This window comes from Myotis yumanensis, unplaced genomic scaffold (genome assembly GCF_028538775.1).
Source record: "Myotis yumanensis isolate MYYU_CA2020_CCGP unplaced genomic scaffold, mMyoYum1.0.hap1 SCAF_22, whole genome shotgun sequence".
Taxonomy (NCBI): Eukaryota; Metazoa; Chordata; class Mammalia; order Chiroptera; family Vespertilionidae; genus Myotis; species Myotis yumanensis.
This window is the reverse complement of record NW_027223773.1, coordinates 3,537,883-3,562,039: the sequence shown is the minus strand read 5'-3', so window position 1 is coordinate 3,562,039 and position 24,157 is coordinate 3,537,883. Positions and strand designations below refer to the sequence as shown.

Below are 24,157 nucleotides of genomic sequence, written 5' to 3'. Positions count from 1 at the left end.
CCGGTTGTTATGATGTGCACTGACCACCAGAGGGCAGGTGCTCAACACAGGAGCTGCCCCCAGCTTGCAGGCCCTGACTGGTGGCAGCGGCAGAAGGAAGAGCTGATGAGCAGGTGGCTCCAGGCCAACCAAGGCGGGTGCCGGCGCCCCCCCCCCCCCCCCCCCCCCCCCCGTTGCCCCACAGATCGGCCCTGATCACTGACCAGGCCTAGGGGCCCTACCCATGCACAAATTCCATGCACTGGGCCTCTAGTAGAGAATAATCCCCAAAAGTTCTTCTTATCCTTTTGGCTTCATACATAGTCTTCCACATACTGTGCAATCCGGGCTGTGATCTGGTGGCTGTTCCCAGGATATCATGCTGATAACATTGCTGATAACATTGTCTTGTATTACAGAGCTTGCCACATGCATGACATTCTAAAAATATTTTCTTAGACTTTCTGGGCCAGAAGATGATAAGGCCATTTCACATTTAAAACAGAACTTTGGCCCTTGCCGGTTTGGTTCAGTGGATAGAGCATCAGCCTGCGGACTGAAGGGTCCCAGGTTTGATTCTGGTCAAGGGCACGTGCCCAGGTTGTGGGCTCGATCCCCAGTAGGGGGCATGCAGGAGGCAGCGGATCAATGATTCTCATCATTGATGTTTCTATCTCTCCCTTCCTCTCTGAAATCAATAAAAATATATTAAAAACAGAACTTTGTAAGTTATCTGTACAATTGTGTTCAGAATTATCCAAGTGTTACTTTGAAAGCAAAGGAACAGCCAAAATGCAATTTTTTGATTTAAGAGATGATGCTTAATTCTCATCTGAGACGGGTTACAGTCTTGTTCAAATCAGCCAGATGGTAAAATGGATAAGAGCTCTGTATAATTTTTAAAAATATATTTTTATTGATTTCAGAGAGGAAGGGAGAGGGAGGGAGAGAGAGAGAGAGAGAGAGAGACTGGAATATCAATGATGAGAGAACCATTGGTCGGCTGCCTCCTGCACACCCCACACTGTGGTTGGAGCCTGCAACCCAGGCATGTGCCCTGACCAGTCATCAAACTGTGACCTCCTGGTTTATAGGTCAATGCTCAACCAGTGAGTCACGCAGGCCGGGCTCAGTGTAATTTTGATTTTTGAGGTCTGGGCCACATCTCAAAATGACCAACCAGGCCCCCACTGTTGGGGTGTCTGCCTAGGGAAACTGGCCGCCCCTCTCCATGTTGTTTGCAAACATTCAGCGGCTGAGTTCTGCTTTCTGAGACTCCAAAATAAATGTCATTTCACTTGTGGCATCAGAGAAAGCAGAGGCCTGGCGGCATCTCGGGGACCTCTCCATCCACAGCGACAAAACACAGGGCAGGTGGCTGGCCCTGCGGGAGGAACTCCCACCTGCAGGGACCGCATTGTGAGCTACCTCCCACTTCATTTTTCTCTTCAGGAGGAGCGGGAACTAATTTTCTTTTTAAGACCCGGGACACTAGTCCATGTTGTCCCTTCCGTCTCCTCGCTGCCCACTGCCCACCGCCCACCCCTCCTGTGTCAGCGCCCGGCGCCAGGACAATGGCCCAGTGTCCTGGGCTTGAAAAGCAGAACAGCCGGGCCAGCGTGGTCAGTGGCTGAGCGTGGACCTAGGGACCAGGAGGTCACGGTTGGATTCCTGGTCAGGGCACAGGCCCGGGTCGCAGGTCCCCAGTGTGGGGCGAGCAGGAGGCAGCTGATGCATGATTCTCTCATCATTGATGTTTCCATCTTTATCCCTTTCCCTTCCTCTCTGAAATCAATTTTAAAAATATATTTTTTAAAGCATCTTTAAAAACAAAAAGCAGAAGACGCTCATCGGGCAAAGGGACCGGGAGGAATAGGCGGCGGCTGGGTCGCTGGATGCCGCTTCCTGGCACGTTACCGGGCGGAAAAGTTTCCTTTGTCAAACAGTGGCCACGTGGCGCCATGGCGGCTCCAGCAGCCACGGGCCGGGCCGCCGGGACCAGGGGACGCGCCAGCCACCTCCGGAGCTGGCCTGGGGGAGCCCCGAGAAGTGGGGGCCCCACGGGAACCATCGAGGGCGGACCCGGACAACGCCGGGACTTGTGGGGTGTCACCAGGGGACAAATGCGGAGGTGGAGGGCGGGGTTCCGGGGGGTGGGCGGGAGCGGGAGGCGGGGTTCCCGGGCGTGGGGGTCGCGTGCGGAGGTGGAGGGCGGGGTTCCGGGGGGTGGGCGGGAGCGGGAGGCGGGGTTCCCGGGCGTGGGGGTCGCGGAAGATGGGATTCCGGGGGCGGGGCGGGGATACGGGGGACGGGATCCCAGGGGGGTCGGGGCGCGGAGGACGGACTCCGGGGGTGGGAGGACGTGGAGGGCGGGGCTCCCGGGGCGGAAGGGCGCCGATCTCGGGGGAGGGGCGCGCGCGCGGGGAGGGGCGCGGGGCGGGGAGGGGCGCGCGGGGCGGGGCGCGGGGTGGGGCGGGGGCTCCGGGCGGGGCGGGGGCGCGGGGAGCGGCGGTCGGCGGGGCATGGCGTCCATGGCGGCGGCGATCGCGGCCTCGCGCTCGGTCGTCATGAGCGGGAACCGGCCCCTGGACGAGCGGGAGCGGAAGCGCTTCTCCTACTTCGCCTCGCTGAGCCCCATGGCGCGGAAGATCATGCAGGACAAGGAGCGGATCCGCGAGAAGTACGGGCCCGAGTGGGCGCGCCTGCCGCCCGCGCAGCAGGACGCGATCATCGACCGCTGCCTGGTGGGGCCGAGCGCCCCCGCGCCCCGCGCGCCCGGGGACCCCGAGGAGCCGGCGCGCTTCCCCGCCCTGCGCGGACCCACGGGCCAGAAGCTGGTGCGCTTCGGGGACGAGGTAGGCGCGGCCGGGCCGGGACCAGGACCGGGACTGGGACCGGGACCCTCGCCCCTCCCCGCGCTGAGGCTGCCCGTCTGGGGCGCGCGGGGGAGAGGGGGCACCTGCCCGCGCGGAGCCGCCCCGGGTCGTGGCAGCGGGGGCTGGAGCGGAGAGGGCGCAGGGGTGCGAGCGGCGGTCCGGGAGCCGAGGGGCGGCGTGGGGGCTCCCCGGGAGTTTGGGGTGCTCCCCGAGAGCAAGAGGAGGTCTTTAAGGACCCCCCGTGTCGCCCTCTCCGCTGGGCCGCCCTGGATGCAGGGCCTCCCGGGGCTGTTTCTCAAAGTGGACACAGCGGGGGTGTCAAGCCGGACGAGCGGGTTCTGGCCCCCTCGGCCCCTCGGCGGGACCAGACCCGGCTCACGATGCCCACCCCGCGCCGGCCGCGGGGGGCGCCCGGCACATGACAGAGTCGCGTTGGTGAGCTGCCAGGGGCCGTGGAATTTCCAGGCGAGATAAGGGGGAGGAAGAGGTGCCCCCCCGAGATAAGGGGCGAAACCCAGGCCTGGGAAGGGACGTTTCCCAAGGGAGCCGATGCATGCACGAGCCTTGTGTTGGGGGGCGAGCATGGTGGCCTCTTGTTTCCGCAGGAAAAAGCGCAGGGGTACATTTTGGGGGAGCGCCGGCAGGGCTTAGGGAGACACAGACGCTACAAGAAAAACTCAGGGGTGCCCCCCACCGGGTCACCAGGCCCCGAGTGGCCCGCGCTGCTCAGAAGCGGGGCTTTTCCTCCGAAGTTGGTTGAGCTGAAACCTGTCCTTAGGTTTCGCGCGGTGCTTTTTGGGGGGCCTTTGAGACTCAACTTTTGCAGGAGAGTCGCCAAGTCAGAGGGAGCAGGAGGCGTGACAGTGAGACCCGCACAGGCTGGCGGTGAGGCTGGGAGGCGGCAGGAGGAGGCGCCGGGCATGGAGAGCTTCTCCAAGGAAGTTGCGGATGGTGGGAGGGATTGTAGCCAAGAAGGAGGTTTGCATGCGATCGCCAGGCCTGGGTGTGCGGGGACATTTGTTAACACAAAAGGCTTGCGGTCAGGCCCTAAGCCCACGTTGATGCCGGGGACGTGGGAAGGACAGAAACAGGCGACCGATGTCGATTTATTCTGAAAGCATCAAAGAGTCTCACCATTGATGTTCCTGTCTCTCCCCCTCTCCCTTCCTCTCTGGAATCAATAAAAATATATTTTTAAAAATAAATGAATAAAAATGCATCCCCTAGAGCTGGCAAAAGGTTGGCACCAGCGTGGCTCAGTGGTTGATCAATGAACCAGGAGGTCAGGGTTTGATTCCCGCTCAGGGCACATGCCCGGGTTGCGGGCTTGATCCCCAGTGGGGGACGCGAGGGAGGCAGCTGGTCCATGACTCTCTCTCATCATTGATGTTTCTATCTTCCTGTCCCTCTCCCTTCCTCTCTGAAATCAATAAAAATATATTTACAAAAAAAAAAAAAAGAGTCTCCATTAGACATGAACTTGCTTAGCCAGGAAAAAGAGGGTGGGGCCAGCCGGAGGGATGACAGTATAGGTCGAAAATGTATTCCCAGAGCTGAGACCTTTTCAGAGCGAAAATATGCATCTCTCTAAAGATGTCTGCAGGGTCTGTGCTCAGAGCGGGGAGGTGAAAATGCCGGCAGCGCCTCTTTGGAAAAGTCATGAAGAAATAAATACGAGAGGAAGTTAACCTGTAAGCACTGTACTTGCAAATGCTGGCCCGTGCCGGCGTGGCTCAGTGGCTGAGCGTCGACCTAGGAACCAGGAGGTCAGGGTTTGATTCCCGGTCAGGGCACATGCCCGGGTTGTGAGCTGATCCCCAGTGAGGGGCGTGCAGGAGGCAGCCGATCCATGATTCCCTCTCATCATTGATGTTTCTCTCTCTCTCTCTCTCTCTCTCTCTTTCTCTCTCTTTCCCTTCCTCTCTGAAATCAATAAAAATTATTTAAAAACAAAGCAAATGTTGGCGAGTGACTGTCAGTGTCCCTTAGTTTGGGGTCAGGCCTGCTCCCCATCAGAAAGCCGGGGCCAATAGGGCCCAGTGTCCCTGATAAGGAAGAGGTGGCCAAGTTCACTTAGGACTGTCATTCCTGAGCTGGGTGGCAGGCTGAGCCCTTCCTGAGTTAAATTTGATTTAAAAACAAACGGAACTGTTACGGTCGTACCTGCAGGCGCTTCCAGACCAAACCAGCCCCGTTTGTCAGCCTTGAGCGGTGCCTGGCGGGCCGAGAGCAGGCGGCTGAGGCCCTGACCAGCTCAGCACAGAGGGCGCAGACACAGACACGGCCTCTGAGGGGAGGTCCACGGGCATTGTCCCGGGCGTCTGTCTTTCTGCCTGCAGTGGCTATGGTTTCACGGCGCCATGGAATTTAAAATGCATCCCCTAGCCCGGCCCGTGTGGCTCAGTGGGATGAGCAGTGACCCATGAACCAGGAGGTCACGGTTCGATTCCCGGTCAGGGCACAGGTCCGGGTTGCAGGCTCGATCCCCAGTGTGAGGTGTGCAGGAGGCAGCCGATCCGTGACTCTCGCTCTCATCGTGGATGTTTCTCTCTCTCTCCCTCTCCCTTCCTCTCTGAAAGCAATAAGAATATATTTAAAAATAAATAAACAAGTAGAAATGCATCCCCTAGAGCTGGCGAAAGGTTGGCCTTTCAATGGAGGAGGACTGGTGCCTCCTGCAAGCCCCACCCTGGGGATCGAGCCTGCAACCCGGGCATGTGCTCTGACCGGGAATCGAACCGTGACCTCCTGGTTCATAAGCTGACGCTCAACCACTGAGCCACGCTGGCCAGGCCCCATAGCAGCATTTTAAGTGAGAGTAGAGGGAGAGAGAGAGAGAGAAACATCAGTGTGAGAGAGACACATGGATTGGTTGCATCCTGCTCCAGCCCCAACCGGAACCCTGGGTCGAACCTGCAACCCAGGTACATGCCCTTGGCCGGGAATCAAACCGTGACACCCTTCAGTCCGAGGGCCAGCGCTCTAACCACTGAGCCAAACCGGCTAGGGCAGTCTTCGGCAGAAAAAGCCAAAGGGAAATTTGAGGGTTGCTTTTCGGCATTCTGGACTTGTTTGTTTTTTCAAAGAATGTGGATGTGTCATTATGGTCCCAACCGCCGCCTGGCAGATCTGTGGATGTCTTAGAAAAGACAGGGCGGTGTGGCTCTTGTGTCTCTGCCCCTGGCGCCCCGAGCCCTGGCTCTGGGCAGGAGTTAGAGAGAACGTGGCTACGAGTCCAGAGCCAGTGGCACAAGCTGCCCTGCAGATGGGAGGGGGGCGTTCTCTGCCCAGAGCAGCACCTGGAGGGTACCCTGCCCCTGGGGTTTCTGGGAGGAAAGCCCTTGACCCAGCTGAGCCCGGGGAGCGAGCAGCACAGGCCCCTCCCTGGCCCCCGCGGCTGCTGGGGAACAGGTTTGGCAGAGAAATGAAATGACTAGCTCGCCGTCAGTCAGGGAGGGGGACCGCTGAGAGCACGGTGGCTGGTCTGGAGTCACCATTTGATTGGCAGAGTCACTTTTACACCCTAAGCAAGAGATCCCCTTAGCACCAGACAAAAGAGCCATTTCTTGAAAAAATAAGACCAGCCCTTTCATTTATTTATTTATTTAATTGATTTCAGAGATGAAGGGAGAGAGAGAGAGAAACATCCGTGATGAGAGAGAATCATGGATCGGCTGCCTCCTACACACCCCGCACTGGAGATGGAGCCCGCAACCCGGGGATGTGCCCTTGACCGGGAATTGAACCATGACCTCCTGGTTCATAGGTTGACGCTCAACCACTGAGCCACACCGGCCGGGCACGACCAGCCCTTTTATTTTGAAAAAATATATTTTATTGATTTTTTTTTTTTTTTTTTTTACAGAGAGGAAGGGGAGAGGGATAGAGAGTTAGAAACATCGATGAGAGAGAAACATCGATCAGCTGCCTCCTGCACGCCCCCCACTGGGGATGTGCCCGCAACCAAGGTACACGCCCTTGACCGGAATCGTACCCGGGAACCCTTCAGTCTTCAGGCCGATGCTCAACAGCTGAGCCACACTGGCCGGGCACGACCAGCCCTTTTAAACTTCCTACTTGTTTTTCTGGTCACTTCCCTGGCTCTGTCCTCCATGTGCCCCCTGGTCCCGCTGCCGCCACACGGGCCTCCCTGCGGGCCTGGGCTGGGCATTCGGATTCCTGGTGGACGCTGCCGACAGTTCAGCCAAAACCGCCTTTCTTCCCCTCGAGGAAACGCTCCGATCAGCAGAGTTAAATATATTGCAAGTCAAAGGGAAAACCATCGATTCCATAAATATGTGGGCAGCTCTTAGTCCCTAAGAATAAGCAGTTGGTAGAAACAGAGCATATTGTAATGATTCTTTCTCCTTTCTCCCTCCTCCCTCCTCTATTTTTAATAGCCGTCATTATTTGTTTATTTTGTTTTATGTTGTTACTAGAGGCCTGGTGCACGGATTCGTGCACCGGTGGGGTCCCTCGGCCTGGCCTGTGGGGATCAGGTTGAAACCGGCTCTCTGACATCCCCGAGGGGGTCCCGGATTGCGAGAGGGTGCAGGCCAGGACGAGGGACCCCACTGGTGCACGATCGGGGCCGGGGAGGGGCCGAGGAAGGGCTCCAGGACGTGTCCGGCCTGTCTTGCCCAGTCCAATTGGCTGGATCTCAGCAGCCATCTAACTTACCGGTCGGTGCGTCTGCCCCCTGGTGGTCAGTGTGGGTTGTAGCGACTGGTTGAACGAGTGGTCAGACACTTAGCATATTAGGCTTTTATTATATAGGATTGATTTCAGAGAGGATGGGAGAGGAAGAGAGAGAGAGAAAGAGAGAGAGAGAGAGAAACATCCATGATGAGAGAGAATCATGGATCGGCTGCCTCCTACACATCCCGCACTGGAGATGGAGCCCGAACCGGGGCATGTGCCCCGACCGGGAATCGAACCAGTCACCTCTTGATTCCTGGGTTGACACTCAACTACTGAGCCACACCGGCCGGGCCGGGCCAAGCTAAGTTTTAAGTGGGTGATTTCGTGTGGCCCTTGGCAGAGAAAAGGCCCCCCACCCCGACCTGGGGAGGTGGTTGAGTTGGTGAAACGAAGTCAGGTGGGGCCCGCGGGTTCCACTGTGGACACAGCATCCTTTTGGGTTCTGCTTGGCGGCCAGGCCTGAAGCTGCAGGTCCCGTGCCTCTTCAGAGAGTCTTGAGTCTGGTGTCTGTGGATAGTTCCCGTGTGAACCCGAGTCCAGTTAGGACGTGGGGAGGGGGCCGCTCCCACTGGCTCCCGGTGGCAGGTGCGCCCTAGAGCGGGGGGCGGGGGGGTTCCAGTAGGGCCCCCAGCCTGTGCTCAGCGAGGCCCAGAGTGCAGACAGGACTTTCACGGGGCTCGAGGGGCTGCAGAAGCAATTCTTGGAATGTTCCAGGAGAGGGGCTGCCAGTGGCCTGGCCCTGTGCTCCCTACATCCTTCCTCCGACCGACCTGGGGGCACCTCAGGGACCCCCACTGCAGAGGCGTGCGGGGTGCTGTCCCTGCGCCACACGCTGAGAGGCAGCAATCAAGTTCACGGGCCCTAGAACTGGGAAGAATCATGAAAGGAGAAAGCTCAATGGTCCCTGAGCGAGGCCACCCAAGGGGACGGGGGACACTCATGCAGGTCCACCAGGTTCGCAGTGAACGCTCCGTCCGGAGCTTCTCCCTTTTGGATACTTTTGGAACGGACGTGACTTCCGCAGATAAACCGTAGCTGGTCAGCCTGGCTGATGTGGCTCAGTGGATAGAGCATAAGCCCTTGGACTGAAAGGTCCTGGGTTCGATTCCGGTCAAGGGTAGGTACCTGGGCTGCAGGCTTGATCCCCAGTCCCGTTCGGGGGCACGTGCAGGAGGCGACGAATCGATGTTTTCCTCTCTCTGTCTCTCCCCGCTCCCTTCCACTCTAATAATCAATGAAAAAATATAGCCAATGAGCCCTAGCTGGTTTGGCTCAGTGGATAGAGCGTCGGCCTGCAGACGGAAGGGTCCTGGGTTCGATTCTGATCAAGGGCACAGGCCGGGGTTGCAGGCTCGATCCCCAGTAGGGGGACATGTAGGAGGCTGCCGATCGATGATTCTCATCATTGATGTTTCTCTCTCTCTCCCCTGTCCCTTCCTCTCTGAAATCAATAAAAGTATATTTTTAAAAAAAATCATAGCCAATTATAGAGTTACTTGTAACCAAATAATTTCAAAAGCAAAATACCCAAACCCTTTAGAAATGGAATTGCAGAAATGACATTTAACGTGGAAGGTGGAGCGTTGGCTGCAGGGAGGTGCAGCCCCGTCCCGGCCCCGGGTGAAGCCCTGAACCAGGGCCCTGGTGGGAGCAGTTCTGATGCCTGGGAGCCTGTCCGGCCGCCCGCGCCCCCAGGGGCCGGAGCGCAGGCCAGCGCTGACATCAGAGCTTCGGCCGCATTTTTGTGCGGCCTGTTTATTTTTGTCAGGCCCTCTGTTATTTTTTTATGAGCTCAGAATGGCAGAAATCTCAGGAATGTGCCCCTTGACTCGCTTCCTGGCGGGAGCCAACGGCAGACGATGGACTTGACACCAAATTGGGGAGAAATCGCAGAGAGGCGCCCTCCCCGTCTGACCCCATCGGCGCGGCCGCTCCCCACCGGCTGTGACCGAGCTCCAGGCCGAGTCTCTGGTGCTGAGAGTCCCGAACTCAGTCACCTTCTGGAACCGGACAGCCAAGGGGTCCGGGCTGCCTGTCACCACGTGAGCCGAGGCAGCGGAGGGTCGCAAGCTGCACAATTGATGTTTAGAAGAGAGAGCAGATCCCACCAGGAGGGAGTCCAGCCCGGGGTGCCCTGCCCTGGGCCAGGGGCCCTGCGCCCTTCCCTTCCCTTTCTGTCCAGGCCCAAATCCAGATGAAAGGAGATTTACGGTCCATCCACCGCCTCTGCTTTCCCATCTGCCAACAGGGTCCCTCTTGTATGATTTCTGAGATCGTAGCATTGTAGGACCTGCAGGTCATCTGGCTCAACTGCACTTCTCCCCCCCACACCCCTTTTCTCACCCCCATCCACACCCTCCCTCACCCCCACCCCCACCCCCACCCTCCCGCACAGGGACAGGCCGCAGGAGCCCGCAGCTGCAGACTCCGGGTCAGAGAGGCTGGCTGACGTGCATGCCTCCGGGCAGCCCATGGCCATTTTTGGAGGGAAGGAGTTTGTAAATGAAAATAACTAGGGTTTAACTGACATTCCACACGGGAGGGCGGTGGCCCACCCTCCCTCCCTTTTTAAAAAAAATTTTTATAAACTTTTAGAAAATATATATTTTTCATTGATTTCAGAGAGGAAGCGGGAGAGAGAGGGAGAAAGGGAATCAGCAATGATGAGAGAGAATCATGGATCGGCTGCCTCCTGGTACGCCAATGGGCAGTTCACAGGTAATGGAGGCCTGGCATTTGCAAAGGCCTGTGGGTATGCAGAGGGCTGGTGGCTCTGGTTTGCAACAAGGTTGTCGATCTTTCCGTGATCACAGGCAGCGCCCGGATGGGGAGAAGGGGCCGCGTGTCCGGGTGAGCGCCCAGGCCCACAGGCTACTCCCAGCCGGTTAGGCTGTGCCTTCTCCAATCAGAACAACACCATCGCGGCCAACAGAGCGTGATGATTGTTCCTTACCGTCCTAGCTGGTCCCCGACAGGCTAGTTCTGCCCCATCAGCTTGACAGATGAGGAAACTGAGCCTCAAAAGCAGCGGTTCTCAACCTGTGGGTTGAGATCCCTTTGGGGGTCGAACGACCCTTTCACAGGGGTCACCTAAGACCCTCGGAAAACACATAGATAATGACATATTGTTTTTGTGATTCATCACTATGCTTTAATGATGTTCAATTTGTAACCATGAAATTGGGGGTCACCACAACGTGAGGAACTGTATGAAAGGGTCGCGGCATTAGGAAGGTTGAGAACCGCTGCTCAAAAGGCTAATCATCATCCCGTGGCCCGTTGGCTCGTTGCTGTAGGGCTGAGCCCCGGTCCCTGACGCCTCCTCCCCTTTCTCCCCAACGTCTGTCCTGGGCGGTCAGCGCCGTCTGCCTGGCCCGGGAGCCACGTGCCCGGCAGCCTCCGGAAGGTAGGGGACAGCCAGGCTGCGGTCAGCACATTCTGCCCAGGGCGCCCCGACGCCAGGCCCGCTCCCAGCCAGGACCTGGGATGATTCCCAGAGGTCGGTTCCCCCGCGGCCTTGGCAGATGTTTGCCGGGGGCGCTCGGGTCCCAGTTTCAGATTTCTTCTTGAATTTTCGTTTCAGGACATAACGTGGCAGGACGAGCACTCGGCCCCTTTCTCCTGGGAGACGAAGGTGAGTGGGATGAGGTCTAGATTTGCCCGCCCTCTGAGCAGGACCTGCATCCTTGTGTATTTTCGCTGGACTCGGAGGCCGCGGCCCCACAAGGCCGGGGAGAGCCGAGGAGGGGGGAGGGCTGGCGATGAGTTAGCTCTCCGCTGTGGGGGCCTGGGGTGTGGAGGCTCAGCCCTGAGGGCCGCGGTGGGGGTGCTCTGTAGGGCAGAGCTGTGCGCGGAGCTTTTCATTTTAATTATTTTTTAGTTTTATTCTTTGAAATACATGGTTATTGATTTCAGAGAGGAAGGGAGAGGGAGAGAGAGATAGAAACATCCATGACGAGAGAGAATCATGGATCAGCTGCCTCCTGCACACCCTCCTGCAGACCATTTCGTCTGTTTTTAACCTGGGTGAGGATTGGGGGTGGGGGTGGTGCCCAGGTAGCTGTTGACACGGGACTCGTCTCCCGGGGCCAGCGTAGGGGACAGGCGCCTGGGAAAGGTCTTGAGAACAGTTCTCGGATGCGGGGTCAGTGGGGGTCACCCTCGTGCTGCCCGTCACTGTCCGCCGACGCCGGCGGGTCCCTCGGGAGCCTGGTGACTTGATCAGGCGCGATAAAATCAAGTTAGTGTGTCCCCCGTTGTCACCGTGTCCCTGCAGTCGGGCGTGTCTTTGTGGGTCAGCGTCCCTGTCCAGGCCTGTCCCCTCTCGGGGCGGAGCCGCTGGCCTCCCAGCCGAGGGGCTCACGCTGCGCCCTCACCTTCGGGCCAACCTGCGGGTCGGACGTGGGTGGTTTCCGGTTGGAGCCGGTGGAGGGCGGTCCGGAGCCCGGAGGCGCTTGTCCCCACCCCCCCGTCCTGATGAGTCAAGGTCAACTTCCAGAAAGTCCCCCACTCCCCCCTCCCGGCCTCAGGCTCGGAGCCAACTGCCCCCTGCGACCTGGACTTGGTCACTCTCTGCCTTCGGACTCACAGGCTGGTTTGAGCCCGGCCAGTGTGGCTCAGTGGTTGAGCGTCGACCTATGAACCAGGAGGTCACGGTTCGATTCCCGGTCAGGGCACAGGCCCGGGTTGCGGGCTCCATCCCCAGCGTGGAGCATGCAGGAGGCAGCCGGTCCATGATTCTCTCTCATCATGGATGTCTCTCTCTCTCCTCTCTCTCTCCTTCCCTCTCCCTTCCTCTCTGACATCAGTACAAATCCGTTAAAAACACACACAGTAGAAGCAGCCGTGAGGGAGAGCTGCGTGTGGTGGCGGAACCCACAGGAGCACCGCTGGCCGCACAGCGTCCCCTGCAGCCGCCCTGTCACATGTCGGTGGACTTGCTGGGACCTGTAGGCTCACATCTTCCCCGCCTCCTCAGTTCAGCGGCCGCCTGCGTGCGTGCGTGTTGCCTAAGTGCCCCCAGCTCTCCCAGCTCTGACGCTCGGCCGCTGATGCTCAGATACCTGAGGCCGGTGAGCTGACCAGGGCCACGCTGTAGACGCTGTCGGCTGTGCGGGCAGAGCCGAGAGCCTTAGGGTGCCTCTGTGTGGGCTCCTTCCTTTAGGCCGGCCCCCCCGGGTTCCCCCTGCAGAGAGCGAGCTGGTGCTGTGTGGGGACTGGGGTCGCTGCCCAGTGGAGCACAGCTCTCAGCAGGAGAGCCCCTGATGGTGAACCATCCTCCAGCTCTCCCTCACGGGCCTGTTTCTACCGTGTGTGCTGTGGGGTGAGTGCGGGGGAGAGGGCACAGACTGGTCTCTGTGTCCCACCAGCCCTCCTGGGATCCCTCTGTCTTCCAGCCCATGCTCCCCACCTGGTTCCTCCTCCCTCCCAGCTGACCCTCATCCTCCCTCCCGGTGCCTCCTCCCTCCAGCTGACCCTCATCCTCCCTCCCCGTCCCTCCTCCCTTCCAGCTGACCCTCATCCTCCCTCCCTGGTCCCTCCTCCCCCCCAGGCTGACCCAGGTGCCTCTGTTGTTCTGACTTCTCCATCAGAGAGGGGAGCTCAGAGGGAGGCTGCGGGGCCCAACTGGGGTGGGGGTGGGGGTGGTTGGGCCGGCGTTTTCCCACTCCTGTCGGCCTGGCAGGCGAGCGGGGGTGGGGAGGGTGCCCCTGGGACCCCTCGGTGGATGCCTCTCTCAGGCTCCTGATATTTCAAGAGGAAAAAACCCAGCACTTGGAATGTTCCCGAGAGGGGGGCGGGCGGGAGCCCAGCCATGCTTGGCATTCCCGTGCTCTGGGCTGGTCGCTGGGAGTATCTGAGGAGACAGACGCCTGCAGAGGCGGTCACGCCTGGCACTGGTAGCTGGGCTCTGGGGACCCTACCCCCACCCCCACCCCACCCCCCACCCCCACCCCCACTGTACTTTCCATCCCCAAGTTGTCTGGACTTTATTCCTTTAAAAAAAAAATAATGTATTTTTTTAAATTGGTTTCAGAGAGGAAGGGAGAGGGAGAGAGAGAGAAACATCAGTGATGAGAGAGAATCATGGACTGGCTGCCTCCTGCACGCCCCACACTGGGGATGGAGCCCGCCACCCGGGCCTGTGCCCTGACCGGGAATCGCACCGTGACCTCCTGGTTCACAGGTCGACGCTCAACCCCTGAGCCCCGCCGGCCGGGCACTATTTCCCCGCTTCTCCGTCCTCTTCCTTCCTGGGAGGGACCGCGGAGAGAGTGGACGTTCGGTGGTTCGTGAATCTATTAGGATTTGCTCCAGAAAACCCCCGTCTCGCCCCACGGCGTTGCTGCAGCCTCCGTGCGGCGTCTAGATCTGCGGAGGCCGCCAAGCCAAACAGTTGGTCTTGGCCGCCTGCGCTCCCCCTTCCCTGAGATCTGACACATTCCTCTCCAGTGAGTGGGACGCAGAAATAGACACTGGGCTCCGTTGTGGTCTTTCTGTTTTTAGAACGGACGTGGCCAGCTGAGCCCCGGTTCCCCCCTGGGGTCACTGACACGCTGTCCTGGCTGGACTGACTCCCTCACCCCCTCCAACCACCCCCCCCCAACCCCGCACACCCTCCCCAGCCGGCTCTTCGGTGGGGCTGTCAGCATCATCACCAGACGGGAGAGAGGTTCCTGTTCACTCCGCATCTCTCCTCTCAGAGCCAAGGCCAGCCCTGGCCGGTGTGGCTCAGCGGATAGAGCATCGGCCTAGGGACCGAAGGGTCCCGGGTTCAAGTCCAGTCAAGGGTACAGGGCTGGGTTGCGGGCTCCAGTCCCAGTGTGGGGCGTGCAGGAGGCAGCCGATCCGTGATTCTCTCTCATCGTTGATGTGTCTGTCCCACTCCCTTCCTCTCTGAAATCAATTAAAATATTAAAAAAAGATGGAGGGCGACCTGGACTGCCTACCCACCTGCCCGCCCGCCCGTCCGCAGCCGCTGTGTCTCGCCCATCAGTCTTCCCGGGTGAGCGGTGGGCGTCCTCCCGGCTCTGCACCGAGGGCCGGGCCGGCGTCCCCTCCTCTCCCAAGGGGGCTCTCTCTCCACGCCCGGAAAACGGACTTTCTTTCCAGAAATAAGGAAATCGCGCCTGGAGCTTGATGGTCCCTCCGGTGCTCATCATGGGGTGCAGAGGCTGGTCCCCCCCCAGGGCTGCCCCGCTCCCGCTCGCTGCTCTGTCCCCGGTCACGTGGGCCCCGCCCGTCAGAGCTGCCAGTGGCGTGACCTTCAGAGGCAGGTCCAAGGGGAGGAGGTCGCAGCCCCTGGCAGTCCCCGACCCGCTCAGCCGGGAACGCTGGAGGCCTGGGACCCAGGGAGACGAGATCTAACAGGAGAAAAGGCCCGTCTCCTCCTCTCCCTTCCTCCCGCACCTTCCCGGAGGGGTGCGCCTTACACACTACAAACCAACCCCTGGGTCTGGGGGGGCTGTGGGAGGAGACCCAGTACCCCCGCAGTTGGTCAAGGAGGACTGTTTTACAAATATATATATAGTTTTTATTTCAGAGAGGAAGGAAGAGAGAGAGGGAGAGAGAGAGGGAGAGAGAGAGAGAGACATCCATGAGGAGAGAGAATCATGGATCGGCTGCCTCCTGTACGCCCCACACTGCGGATCGAGCCCACAACCCGGGCCTGTGTCCCGACCGGGAATCGAGCCCTGACCTCCTGGTTCCTCGGTCGACGGACAACCACTGAGCCGCCCCGGCCGGGCCAGGAGGGCTGTTTCTTAAAGGAGATGGTGGCCATGTCTCACTTGCACAATAGAACACAACATCTGCCTGCGGGGGGAGGACTCAGGGTCAGATACTCGCGCTATTTCCTCCCCGTAAGCTCTGGCTTTCCTAGTCTTCATCCCAAAGCGCCCAAACCAAGTCAACCCGCCCAGCCCCGTCTCCTCGCCAGGGGACGCCCTCCCGGGAGGAGCAGGGACGTGGAGGGAGCAGGTCCGTCCCCCTCCAGAAGGTCACGCCCAGCCCAGTGCTGCCCGAGTGCCCTTTCCACTCGCCCCCAGCGGCCTGGGCCCCTCCGGGCGCCTCTGGCCCGGCCTGGCTTCCCCTCCCCTCCCCTCCCCTCCCCTCCCCTCCCCTCCACGTAGGCCGATGGCCTGGCTTTCCTGAGGCTTCTACGCAGGATCCCACGGGAGAAATTGCTGCTCCCAGAAAAGCCGGGGGCTGGACGAAGGCCTCACTCGTCCTCCTCAGTCTGCAATTTCCACATCAAAGGCGAGGCCTGCTCCCCACGTCAGAGCTTTATTTAAAGAAACCAGCATCTCTGTATCTGTTCTGTCGTGGAATTCGTTCGGAAAGACGCTGGGCGCAGAGGGTTTACCCGGAAACAGGCTTTTAAAAATCCCGTGAGATCCCGGGCACACTTTGTCTAGAAACGGTGCCGCGAACAAGGCTACGTGCTGTCCACGCGGGCGTCCTTCCTGGTGGCCCTCTCGTCGTCGATGTTTCTCTCTCTCCTTCTCCCTTCCTCTCTGAAATCAATACAGATATATTTTAAAAAAGAGAGAGAGAGAAAGTTCTAGAAAATGGACAACAAAGCATGGTTCTCGCTGCTGGGCTGGGGGCTGTGGATATCCCCACTCGAGGGTGTTTTTTTTTTTTCCATTGGTTTTTAGAGAGAGTGGAAGGGAGGGAAAGTGAGAGAAACACTGAAGTGAGAGAGACACACGGATGGGTTGCCTTCCCCACACGGCCCGTTTGGGGTCTGGGTTCGAGCCTGCGACTGAGTGTACGTGTCCTTGACCGGAATCGAACCCAGGACCCTTCAGTCCCTGGGCCGCCACTCTATCCACTGAGCCACACCAGCCAGGGCTCTGTGCTTGGGATTTGAACTTGAGTCCTTTGTGGCCTGGTCACCACCCCTGGATCTCATCACACGACTTGCGCTTCTCTGTTACCCGTATCGGGAGGCCATGAACAGGAAACTGAGGCCCGGTCGGTGTGGCTCAGTGGTTGAGCGTCGACCTATGAACCTGGAGGTCAGGGTTGGATTCCCGGTCAGGGCACGTGCCTGGGTTGCGGGCTCGGTCCCCAGTGTGGGGCGTGCGGGAGGCCGCCGATCCATGATTCTCTCTCATCGTTGATGTTTCTCTCTCTCTCTCTCCTCCCTTCCTCTCCGAAATCAATACAGATATATTTTAAAAAGAGAGAGAGAGTTCTAGAAAATGGACAACAAAGCTTGGTTCTCGCTGCTGGGCTGGGGGCTGTGTGCGCTGCGCGCCTGTCCCCAGGGTTCTAAGGGTCGTCTCTGTTCTCTCCCCGCGGCAGAGCCAGATGGAGTTCAGCATCTCTTCCTTATCCATCCAGGAGCCCAGCGGCGGCCCCGCCAGCGAGCCCCGCCCGCCGTCCAAAGCCTGCCAGGCCCCCCAGGCCCTCCGGCCGGCCCAGGGCGGCAAGTCCTCCAGCCTGGACGCCCTGGGCCCCGCCCGGAAGGACGAGGAGGCCGCCTTCTGGAAGATCAACGCCGAGCGGTCTCGCGGGGAGGGGCCCGAGGCCGAGTTCCCCTCGCTGACCCCCAGCCAGATCAAGTCCATGGAGAAGGGGGAGAAGGTGCTGCCCGCCAGCTACAGGCCGGACCCCACCCCGAGGGACAGGGAGGCCAAGGCGGAGCGGCCGGGCCACCTGCGTGCGGAGCCGCTGGCCCTTCCCGGCGCCGGCGTCCAGCCCGAGGGACCCCCGCCCGTGCGGGCCTGCACCGGGGCGTCGGAGGAGGGCGCCCCCTCGGAGCCTGTGGGCCAGCCGCTCTCCCCCGGGGCCGGCCCCGTCGATGGGGAGGTGGTGGCGGATGAGCTTTTCTCCGAACCCAGCGCCGCACAGGTGGGTGGCATGCAGACAAGTCCTCTGGTTGATCTCTTTCCCTTACCCCCACCCCACCTGGGAATCTTTTTAAAATCCTGATTTCTGGGCCTCATCCTCCGGAAATTCTGTTTCTTTGTGATGGGGTGGGGCCACAACATGAGTAACGAAGAAACAGAATTTCCAGAGGAGGAGGCCCAGAAATCAGGATTTTAAAAAGATTCCCAGGTGATTTTTTTTTTTTTTATTAAGTTAAGGACAGATCCATTTAAGCTTTTTATTTATTTTTTTTTAAATATATTTTATTGATTTTTTGCAGAGAGGAAGGGAGAGAGATAGAGAGTTAGAAACATCGATGAGAGAGAAACATTGATCAGCTGCCTCCTGCACACCCCCCACTGGGGATGTGCTCGCAACCCAGGTACATGCCCTTGACCGGAATCGAACCTGGGACCCTTTAGTCCGCAGGCCGACGCTCTATCCACTGAGCCAAACCGGTTTCGGCCCAGGTGATTCTAATGTGCAGCCAAGGTTGAGAACCACTGGTCTAGAAGCTGCTCACAGTCATGCCTGGGGACAGAGAGGAGCATGTGGATCTGGGCTGAGTGTAGCTTGCATTGAATTTGATTTTTTTTTAAATTTTTTATTGTTGATAGCATTACAGAGATCTCCCCACCCCATCCCTTCCTCTCCCAGCCCCTCCCCACCCCCCCGAGGTCTTCATGGGCTGTGCCCATAAGTATATACGTTCTTTGGTTTATCTCTTCTCGTCCCCCGCAACCCCACATCCAGGCATGTCGGTCACATTGAACCTGATTTTTAAATTTTCTGGCTTGGCTCCAAGCGCCGAGGCAAATGGCGGTCAGGGAGCCTCGCGGACGGAAGCAGGCTCCTTCATTTGGGTCATTTTGAATGAGATGCTGTTTTTAGGTTACTCGGCCCTAAAAAAAGTCCTTCTGCTTACGCGGCTGCTTTTGTCTCTCCCGCAGGTCAGCGGGAGCGGTGTCATCCTGAAGACGGGGTTTGATTTCCTGGACAACTGGTAGAACGAGTCAGACACACGCACACAAACCCCACAGAGAAACCAAGAACCCCCGACGATTCCCGCCGAGGTGCGGCCGGCGGGCGCGGGCGGAAAGGGCAGCCTCTCCCAGGGCCGTTTCCCGGTCTCTGTACGCGGTTATTTTTTTTTTTGAATCTTTTGGAAACTGTAAGAATCGCCGTGTCCAGATTTCCACAGCTCCCCCCTTTTTGCTAAGACCCGATGTATCTGCCGTTTTCCACGATTTGATAACCGAAGTTTTTGCATTTGGAATTTTAAAAGACTGGTGGGCATTCCTGCTGTGCACCGGTTCCCCCTCCTCCAGCAAAGGGCTCTCTCTTCACCAGTCACACCAGTGACAAGCGTGGCCTCCATCTCCTTCTCCTTCGTCCTCCATCCCCCAACCCCCTTTTTTCTCTGTGGGGGTTTCCTTGGACGGATTACCTTGGATGGGTGGTCGCTGGTGATGCCCTCAGCAGTGTGGCAGCAGCGTGCCGGCTGTGATGGTGGACAGATCTGTTCCCCACGTGCCCCTCTCCCACCCTCACCCCCAATCCCAGCCGCCCAGGGCTCCCCTGGCCGACCCCACCCTTCGCCCCCTGCGTCATGTCCAGGAAACAGACGTGACGCCTGGCGGGGGGCATCTTTGGACCGCCCTGGTCCCCAGGCATCCTTGCGTCAGCGTCGCACATCTAAACGTTTTGTGTTAACGTCTCATTCTTTCCTATCGAGACCCAGCGGCAGTACTTGCATTTGTACTGTTTTCCTCCTGGAAGTTCTTCGCTGCTGATGTGGCCCGTGGGTGTCCCCACCGCCCCCCCTCTCCACCCCGAGGGCGGGTGGCAGGGTCACCCGAGGACAGGGCTCTTCTGATTGGTTGCGAGACCTTCCAGCCGGACCCTGGCTGTGGCTCCTTCATCCCAGTCACCACGGACCCTCCCGAGCCCTGCCCGCCGCCCGCAGGAGCTCAAGAGTCCAGTTTCTGCGGGGACCTGGAGACCTCTGTCGTCATAGCAATGGTGTCTCCCGGAGAGGGACAGAGGGACCCCGAGGCCCACTGCTGCTCCAGTGAGCGTGGCTCCCAGGCTGCCCAGGGGAGCAGGGCGGCCCCTGCACCCACCGGGGTGGGGGGAGTGGACCCGACACCCCCCCACCCCTCTTCCTCCACCGGAGTTGGCCCGGCCCCCCCGGAGCTGCGTGAACCCGCGGGACACGCCCCAGCGTGATGGCCACGGCACCTCTCACTGTGTTCTGCTCACCGACGCCTTAATCCCGCCCCTCCTGCCAGCCAGCACCTGGTCCAAGCCTCTGGGTTTTTGGGGAGGTTTTTTTTGTTTTTTAAAAAAGAAAAACACCTCTTTGTTTCACGGGACAGATCGGAAACGACTTCCAGATATTTTCTCTGGCTCCGAGGGGAGGCACGCGGCCACGCTCTCCTGTTGTTTTTTCCAGGGAGGTTTCTGCCAAAGCCGCGGCTTGGCCAGTGTTGGGGTTTGGTTCCCGCCAGCTGCTTCGTGTCCCTAAACCTCATCTGGCCCCTGGGGCCCTGGGTTCGACCTGCCTCCTTTTCCTTTTGCTGACTGTCTCTTTTTTTAAGAATAGATTTGTATTCATTTCACGGAGAGAAAGGGAGAGGGAGAGAGAGAGAGAAACATCCATGAGGAGAGAGACCCGTGCATCGGCTGCCTCCTGCACGCCCCACACTGGGCATCCAGCCCGCCCCCCCGGGCCTGTGCCCCGACCGGGCATCGAACCCTGACCTGGTTCACAGGTCCGACGGCCAACCACTGAGCCACCCGGCCGGGCTGCTGACCGTGTTTATTGTGGCAAATACAGGTTCTTTCTGTGCCGTTTAAATGTCGGTGAATAGACAAGGGCAGAGACGTCTCCAGCAAAGTGGGAGGGAAGGGAGCCTGGAGTCCTGGCGGGGGCCAGCCCCCCCGCCAGCCCAGAAAGCGGGTTCCCTTAAGAACCAGGAGACGTGCAGGCAGTGAGTTTGCGTTCCTCGGTGTTGGTGGCAGGATAGAAAGATCCGTGTCCTGGGACCACGCCCACGAGGTGACCTGTCTGTCCCGGGAGACGATGCATCTCTCTCCCACTTTCTCCCGGAGCCACGGAGCCCCGGAGCCCCTCACGGTCTCCCGGGAAACCCCAGAGGGGTCCCGATTCCTGTCGCTTTGCTCCACTTTGGGGAGTCAAGGAACCGGAGAGGGAGCAGCAGAGGCCCCGGCCCGAGGTCTGCACCCCGCCCGACCCTGGGGTCCTCCTCGGATCCGCATCCTCCTGGGCACAGGGGTCCCGGCCCGTCCTCCTGGGGATCTACGCCCGGTGCCTCCAATCAGGGGAATGAAGCTCTTATGCTCGCCACCTGTTTTCCCCCCTGGGGCTCGGGACGGAGCTTCTAAAACCAGGAGTTTCTGTGTATTCTTTTTTAAAAAATACACCCTTTTCAGCAGAAGCCTGTATGTTTTGGTATCCCCACCCCCCCACCCCCACCCTGCACCCGGATTCAGCTCAAGGATTCAGCGTCTTGACTGTCTTTTGCAAACTCTCTTCCCAAGAAGCCAGACACGGGCCTGAGTCCTTTCCCCCCCACCCCCCGGGTCTGTCCCCCGACCCCGATCCAGATGCGCCGCCCACGTGGGGAATCTCGGGGTGGCGGGCCCCCCGGAGCAGGGTCGGAGCGGCCTCCTTTTCTTGGAGCCTCTCCCTCTTTGATACACGGTTTTCCAAGAGGAACGTTCTTACTGACTCCTTGTAACCGGGTTGTATTTTCTATTTTCTATTAATAGCCTTTAATAAAGCCATTTCAGAGTCCCGGCCTGTCTGCTTGGGCCCCTGCGGGGGCCGGACGCCTGTGAGGACGAGTCTGCTGATCACAGAGGAGGAGAAACGGGTTCTTACCAGTTACTAGTAAAAGCGTGAAATCTCTCTCTTTTTTTTTTTTTTAAAAAAACACCATTTTGATTGATTTCAGAGAGGAAGGGAGAGAGAGAAACATCCATGATGAGAGAGAATCATGGACCGTCTGCCTCCTGCACGCCCCACACTGGGGATCAAGCCTGCAACCCGGGCATGTGCCCTGACCTGGAGTCGAACCCTGACCTCCTGGTTCATAGGTGGATGCTCAACCACTGAGCCACATGGGCCAGGCCAGCGTGAAACCCCTTCAGGGGGGACCCTGTGCGCAGTCCTGACACGGTCCCCCGGGGAGGCTGGTGGGAATTGGTGTCGAGGGGCACGGGCCCCCCAGATGGGGTGGGCTCTGTCCTGGAGGACTCAGGCTCAGGCTCAGGCTCCAGCCCGTGGGGAGGTGTGCGGGGACCCTGGCCTGCTGCTTGGACACAGGACCCACACGCCAAGCGTTCGCTGCCAGCCCCTCCTGTGAAAATGTCCAGGCCCCAGCGGAAAGCCTGTGTCACAGGGACAGTGCGGGCTGGGGATGAGGCCCCTGCCAGCCTGGCCACACCCGGCCGGCCGTCGGCCTCCCGCCACCCCCCGAATTTCGTCTCCATCCACTGATTCATGCTAACATCTGGCCCCAGGGTGGCAATAGCATATATTTTTCTTCATAGTTCTTTTTCCCTCTCTATATTTTTAAATAGGTTTTTATTGATTTTTTTTAGGGAGAGAGGAAGGGAGCAGGAGAGAGAGAGAGAAACATGGATGATGTGAGAAAAATCATGGATTGGCTGCCTCCTGCACGCCCCTTAGTAGGGATCGAGCCCACAACCCGGGCATGTGCCCTGACCGGGAATCGAACCAGCAACCTCTGTGCACAGGACGATGCTCAATCCACTGAGCCACGCCGGCCAGGCCTGGCTGCAGGTTTCTCAGGAGGATGGAGGTCTTGACAAAATCCAGGCCCGAGCAATGGGACCCTGAGGGGTTGTTTCTTGGGGGGACCCAGGTGATAGGTGGACCCGGGGGGCTGTGGCTCTGAGGGAGCTGGGATGGGGGGGTCTGCTGAGTCACATGGCTGCTTCTGCCCTGCACGCGGGAGCCAGCACGCTCTCCAACGTGCCCCGTTCTGCCGATAATTGGACACAGATGTTCCTCGTCTGCAGGCTCCGGCGCCTCCTCGGGCAGACGGCTGCCTCCCCCGCCCACCTCCACCCTCCCCGGGTGCTGGGTCTGAGCTGGGAGGGTGTGTGCCCCCCATGTTGGGGGGGACCCCAGGGCCCATTGTTCTCGGAGGAAGAAAGAGACACCTGTGGTATTTCCCAGCCCCCCAAGTCCCTCTAGCTTTTATTTGATTTTATTATTTTTCATCCTCACCCGAGGATATTTTTCCCATTGATTTTTAGAGAGAGGGAAAGACAGAAATACCGATGTGAGAGAAGCATCGATTTATTGCCTCCTGCACGCCCCACATTGGGTATTGAGCAAACCCTGCCCGGGAATCAAACCCTGACCTCCTGGTTCCTAGGTTGACGCTCAACCGCTAAGGCAAACTGTGGTCGGCAAACTGCGGCTCACAAGCCACATGCGGCTCTTTGGCCCCTTGAGTGTGGCTCTTCCTAAGCCTTAGGAGGACCCTAATTAAGTTAATAACAATGTACCTACCTATATAGTTTACGTTTAAAACGGCTCTCAAAAGAAATTTCAATCATCGTACTGTTGATATTTGGCTCTGTTGACTGAGTTTGCCGACCACTGCCTAAGCCAACGCTGGCCGGCTGGGCTACTGACCATCCTTTTAGAACTTAACGGCCAACTGGGAGGGACAAGAGGCAATACCAGCCCCACATGCAATAGCTGAGTTGTGCTGAGCTTAGAAGACGAAGGCGCCGAGCAGGTGGAGATGCTGAAAGGAGGGGGAGATGGCGTCTTTCCGAGAGGCCAAGGGGATGGTCCCATTCTCCTCTGAACCGGGGAGGGAATCGGATGCATGACGGACTACCCCCCCTTGCTCCCACGGCCTCTCCCTCCACCCAACCAGACAGGAGGGTCGCAGTGAGAGCAGGAAGCCCAGAGCACAGGGCCAGGCAGCCAGGCAGGGCCAGGGCGACAGTGGAGGTCCCCCCGCTGGCTGGCGGGCATTCGCGCTCGGAGCCCAGAACGCAGGCCTCCAGACTCTGAATCCAAGGCCATTTCTGCCAAGTGATCCCGCATTTGCTCCTTGTGGTTCGGTTGCCTAACTGGAGGGTGGTTCTTCCTCTTCTGACAGTGAGCAGACAGACTACAGTGATGAGAGAGCATCACCCCTAGGCCGCCTTTCACCCGAGGGGAGGGGCCATTTAGGTCCAAGGGGAGTCTCTCTCCCCCTCCCCCTCCCGGCCCCCCTCTCTGTCTCCCTCCCTCCTCCCTCTTCCTTTCCCCCTTCTCTCCCCCAGCCCCGCCCCTTTCAGGGGGGCAGGCTGGCGCTGGGAAAGTGCCCCCCCCCCCCCCCCCCCCCCCCCCCCGGTCGGCAGGGCATCAGTAGTCTGCACCGCCTGCTGCCAATTCACAGCTGCCGAGCCCACGAGGCCTTCACACTGGCACTTGGCGGGCGGCCCCGGCTCTCGGGATAATGGCGCTTTGTTCGCACAGAGGAGCCAGCGTGTGAACTGAGCTGGCACGGTGACCCCGGCAGCCCTGCCAGCCGGGCCACGAGCTCTGGTGCCCTGGAGCTCGGCACCAAACCCAGGTGCTTAGACCAAACCCCCACAGGCATCTGTTCAGGCCCAGGTCCAGGTGGGCAACTGAAGGTAAATCGACTGAATACAGGAAACCTCCACGT

The 24,157-nt window shown here is 59.1% G+C and overlaps 1 protein-coding gene across 2 annotated transcripts; it reads left to right on the top strand.

Moving 5' to 3' along the window:
- Positions 1–2,464: 2,464 nt before the first annotated feature.
- On the top strand, positions 2,465–21,252 carry CUNH1orf198 (chromosome unknown C1orf198 homolog). Of its 2 annotated transcripts, none has more exons than XM_070401177.1 (4): positions 2,465–2,834; positions 11,140–11,190; positions 16,905–17,414; positions 18,383–21,252. In XM_070401177.1, exons 1-4 carry the CDS (start codon positions 2,502–2,504, stop codon positions 18,437–18,439), a joined length of 951 nt encoding a protein of 316 aa, XP_070257278.1. In that variant the 5' UTR covers positions 2,465–2,501; the 3' UTR covers positions 18,440–21,252. The 2 variants fall into 2 exon arrangements, with proteins under 2 accessions (XP_070257278.1, XP_070257277.1); XM_070401176.1 differs by having other exon boundaries at positions 16,866–17,414.
- The last annotated feature ends 2,905 nt before the right edge of the window (positions 21,253–24,157 follow it).